Source organism: Macrobrachium nipponense, chromosome 15 (genome assembly GCF_015104395.2).
Source record: "Macrobrachium nipponense isolate FS-2020 chromosome 15, ASM1510439v2, whole genome shotgun sequence".
NCBI lineage: Eukaryota > Metazoa > Arthropoda > Malacostraca > Decapoda > Palaemonidae > Macrobrachium > Macrobrachium nipponense.
Window position 1 is genome coordinate 26615922 of NC_087208.1, and position 5000 is coordinate 26620921.

Here is a 5000-nt window from a genome sequence, read left to right on the forward strand (position 1 = left end):
GTTTGAGTGGTTGGACAGGAAGATTAAGAGATCCAGCAATAAAGGCGATGAAGCACAAAGATCTAAAGATGGAATTGGGAGAAACCCTCAAAGGTGACCTAAGAAATAGTTGTCAGCAAGGTAGAACAGACAAGGGCAGAAAGAGAAGGCAATGGAAGAGAGAGAGAGAGAGAGAGAGAGAGAAATGGGTAAACAGTATTTATAGTGCACGATTTGAGGTGCACTGAAGGGGCACTATCGCTTTACAAGAGAGAGAGAGAGAGAGAGAGAGAGAGAGAGAGAGAGGAGAGAGAGAGAGAGAAATGGTAAACATTACCTACAGCGCACGACTTGAGGTGCACTGAAGGTACTATCCTTTTTACAAAAAGAGAGAGAGAGAGAGAGAGAGAGAGAGAGAGAGAGAGAGATGGGTAAACAATACCTACAGCGCACGACTTGAGGTGCACTGAAGGCACTATCCTTTTACAAAAGAGAGAGAGAGAGAGAAAGAGAAAGAGAGAGAGAGAGAGAGAGAGAGAGAGAGAGAGAGATGGGTAAACAATACCTATAGTGCACGATTTGAGGTGCACTGAAGGCACTATCCCTTTACAAGAGAGAGAGAGAGAGAGAGAGAGAGAGAGAGAGAGAGAGAGAGAGATGCTTTATTCATATTTAAAAGGAAGCAGAAAATTATTATACTTTCCGCAGGAATAAACTGAAAGATATGTAAATAGGGAGGTATATTAGCTTCGCCCGAAAATTTCCATGAAAATAATCAATAAAAATACTTCGCTATCATCATAAATAAATAAATAAATAAATAAATAAATAAACAAATAAATAATAATAATCATAATAACAATAATAATCATAATAATAATAATAATAATAATAACAGGTTATATTTTTGTACAGTATGCATCGCCCGCCCACTCATTCCATCTTTAGAATCACCGGGAATAAAAAATACATAATTATGGACGAATCTCTTAAAATAAAATATAAACTAAATAAACGAACAGGGTTTTAAAAAAAGTTTATCGAAAATGAATACCGAATGCTTAAGTAAAACGCCAAGCATCCAAAATGAAAAGTAGATGAATGCAAATAAATAATGGTGACAAACCTACTGGTCCTAACGTGGCGTGGCCTCCTGTGGTGGGGAGCGGGCTGACGTCCTTCCCCTCCACTGGGTTCCAGCACACTGCCGTAGTCTTCAGTCTCGGAGCCTTCATAGGAGAAGCCACGCCTACCGCGGGACTCTCTGTCGCTCTGGGGAGAGAGATACATGATGCAATGAATGAAAAAGACGCAGTCAATGCATTCCTTGAGAGTGTATGCAACGGAACTACAAACAAAGTCTCATGATGAAAACTGTATAAAAGAAATGATTCAAATGACAATAAACATGGACCTCTTATACTCTACGGACATTGAACCCCACGTTTAACTATAAATTTTTTTTTAAATACGATCCGTATTTATCAATATAACGTTCTTCATATATTTTAAGGATGAAGCAATTAAAATAGAAATAATAAAAAAACTGCCGTCACATTGCCGGGGCAGGTGCAATGGTCAGATGATCTGTTCATGACCTCTCCCAATGCTAGATTTTATCCTTAATTTTTTTTTTTTTCAAATTTACTTGCATAAGCTCTACAAGTGTGTTTTCAGTGGAAGGTCTTAACGTACTTTGTATTTAAAAGTATAGAATATTTAATATGAATACATAGTTCATGATAAACTCAACACGTAAAGAGTACACGTAACTGAAATAAAAGATGAAACTGCAAAGGAGGATTTAATAAAGAATATATCTAATCATATCTAATCATCATCTGATCGAAGCAAAATTGAATACTAAAACAAATTTCAACCCGAAAAGAAAGATATACGGCCATAAATATAATAAGAAACAAGTTTCGTGAGACAAGAGAGAATATAGCGTATAAATAAAAAGGATATAAAAACCGGGTAAAGTTTAAAGATACTATAATACCATTATTGCAGAAACTCATTCACTTATTTCCGTGAGTGGAACTAAGGAAGAAGAAACAAAAGTCGAATAGGAAGAACTGCTTTTCACATGGACCACAAAGTACTGATGTTATCTAACAGCAAATATTCTTGGCTAACCTGACCTGAGCATCCTTACTTAACCACCACTAGTTAAAATACCGATTATAATGATCACCGATTGCACTCAACCTAATAAATAAAAAGATAAAAAGATAAAGTACTGACGTTACCTAATAGCAAATAACCTAAGACAACCTAACTTCAGCATCCATAGTTAACCGCCACTAGTCAAAATACCTGTGATTGGCCTAGACTTCCAGTCCACCTCAAAAAAATGAAAAGAAAAAAGAGAAATGTACCAAGTTGGGTGAGTCCACGTCGTGCAGTGATGGGGGCTGGTAGACTAGAGCCGTGAACGCCTTTTGTCCTCTCTGCTGTGGGTGTGTGGGCGGAGAGGGAGGTGCAGGCGGGGGAGGGCTACCCCTCTGGAGCTGAAAGGTGGCCGTGGCATATGGATACAGTTCCTCTTCGCTGTACTCTGCCCCTGAGAGAGGTCACGGATCATTATTAGTATTATTACAGTTATTATCATTATTGTCACATCAAAAAAATATGCCTGCATCAGGAGTTTACCTTACAATAAATTTCGTTTATCTTTCTGATGATTCTCCAAAATTCATTTCATCAAAGGAAGGGCTTGGGTACATTCAGGCAAGTTTTCCTTTTATTAATATAATTATGCAACATAATGAACCTACTAATAACACAGGAAATGTCAAATATAGCCCTAAGCATTTCGCCGTTCTTAAATTGGGTGAAAACTGAAGCTTGGAAAAAGACAAAGAAACTGGACAATCAGGGAAATTCGAAAAAAAAAACAATTTAATGTCATAACGTCACAAATTGTTTAGCAAAGATATTTGGAGCTATTGAACACACAGTACCTAACACAGAGCTTCCAAAATGCATAAATGCTTGAGAAAAAATTCGGCAAAGTTATATTGTTATCGGAAATAATTCTACATAAAACAATTTCAAGTACTAAGTAAGTTCAACAGCACTGATTGAAATAGTGAGATGCATAAATCTTAATTTTTCATACATAAAGGTTATAAGTTTCACGTCTAATAAAGGCTACCCTAAAAGACTTATGACAATCCTAGAATAGTTATTAACTGCAACGCATATTACTAAAACAATTATTATTAATTTTAAAACTATTCCGAAGAACTAACATAAAACAATCATCGTATAAAGCAAAATAAAAGAATATTGAGCAAATTAATGAAAACGATTAATATCATACCTGTATTCTCCCTTAGCTCAGGTGTTGACTGGGGGGGAGCAGGAGGAGGCCTACGGACGGTAGTGTAGGCCTCCTCACGAGCCTGGAGAGCCGATTTCTCATCGACCGTCCGAGGGGTGCTTACCCCGTCGGGCACTTCCTTCGTGGGGGCATTACTCGAGGGACCTGGGTACGGTAGATAGGGACTCGTCAAAATTTGGAAAGGTGCTTTAGGTCACTCGAATCCTAAAAGTATCCTTGGATTCTTTATGAAGCCTTCGAATGAATAGCAACGAAGCAAAACTATTTAGATGTGAATGGAATCCGAAGAGAATTACGACTGACTTGAAGATGATTTGAAGTGAATATGACATATAAAAAATATTAAATATTAAAACTAATGACACGTACAAAAGGCAAAAAATAAAAGCACATTACTTTTAATAAACAGGTAAAAATTAAAGCATGAGATTTAAGAAAAAATACAAATTAAAGTATATGAGATTTCAAAAATGGTAAAAACGAAGGCATATGAGATTTAAAAGGTAATAAGTACAGCATATAGCATTCTTAACAAGGTAAAAAATTAAAACCTATGACATTTAAAAAAAAGGGTAAAAATCAAAGCTACAAAAATTCTCTTCATCCTACATGAATATCACCTAACATCAAAATTATCTGAAGCGAAAAGAATCTGAATCAAACTTTAAGATAAAAAATGCTTACGCTTCCTCAGACAGAGGCAAACGGTAGTGATGGTTAGCAGGAGAGCCAAAGACGACACAGCAGCTGGTACCAGAACCCTTGGGTCACGCCACACGGGGGAGGTGGAGGGTACGCCGCCCCACACCCCACCGGCGCTGCTTACACTTGACCCTGCGAAATTTAGGTCGGTCAACGGGAGCGAAAAAGGATTGAATGGTTGTGAAGTTACTACTGAACTGAAGGTTTCCAATTAAGATATCTTTGTTACCTGAAATAACGATGCATGACTATACTTTAATCTTAGCACCATTTTTGCGATTCGATTTTATTTTACGACATTTCGGATACCAAGCTAAGCACTTGGGTACTTATGGCTATTGTTTGTTTGTTTGTTTGTTTGTTTGAATGGTGTTTTTACGTTGCATGGAACCAGTGGTTATTCAGCAACGGGACCAACGGCTTTACGTGACTTCCGAACCACGTCAAGAGTGAACTTCTATCACCAGAAATACACATCTCTCATTCCTCAATGGAATGGCCGAGAATCGAACCCGCGACCACCGAGGTGGGACGCCAGCACCATACCAACCATGCCACTAAGGCGCTCTTATGGCTATTTAGCGTTTAAGAAACATGGTAAAGAAATCGAGAAAATAAAGAAGAGGAAGTGTATGGATCTAAAAGTGGAATTGGGAGAAAACCTCACTGCTGTATTAAAAAGTAATTGGTAAATAAGAAAGGTTGGACAGCAAAACATTAGAACTACCAAGACTACTCCCCTACGGGAGCTTTGCCGTATGCCTTAGTTTCCGTGGAAAATAATTTAGATAAATCATAAATGCCCTTCAATACTGACGTGAATCACATGACCAACAATTCCAGAGAAGGCATGCATCAAACAGCTGTTACTTTAAATTTCAAGTTTTACAATTTTCTATCCATCAGACAATTATATTCATAAAGTAACTAAAACTGTTTCAGTGTTCAGTGATAAATTATGACCTTCAAG

At 37.4% G+C, this 5000-nt stretch overlaps 1 protein-coding gene across 1 annotated transcript in view; it reads right to left on the reverse strand.

Annotated features, from left to right (window-relative positions):
• The window catches only part of LOC135227050 (cell adhesion molecule Dscam1-like), a 343394-nt gene that overhangs the window by 14546 nt on the left and 323848 nt on the right, over nt 1–5000 (reverse strand). The window contains 4 exon segments of the mRNA XM_064266856.1: nt 1110–1251; nt 2361–2545; nt 3308–3472; nt 4013–4162. Of these exon segments, the coding sequence (XP_064122926.1) occupies nt 1110–1251; nt 2361–2545; nt 3308–3472; nt 4013–4162 (642 nt within the window).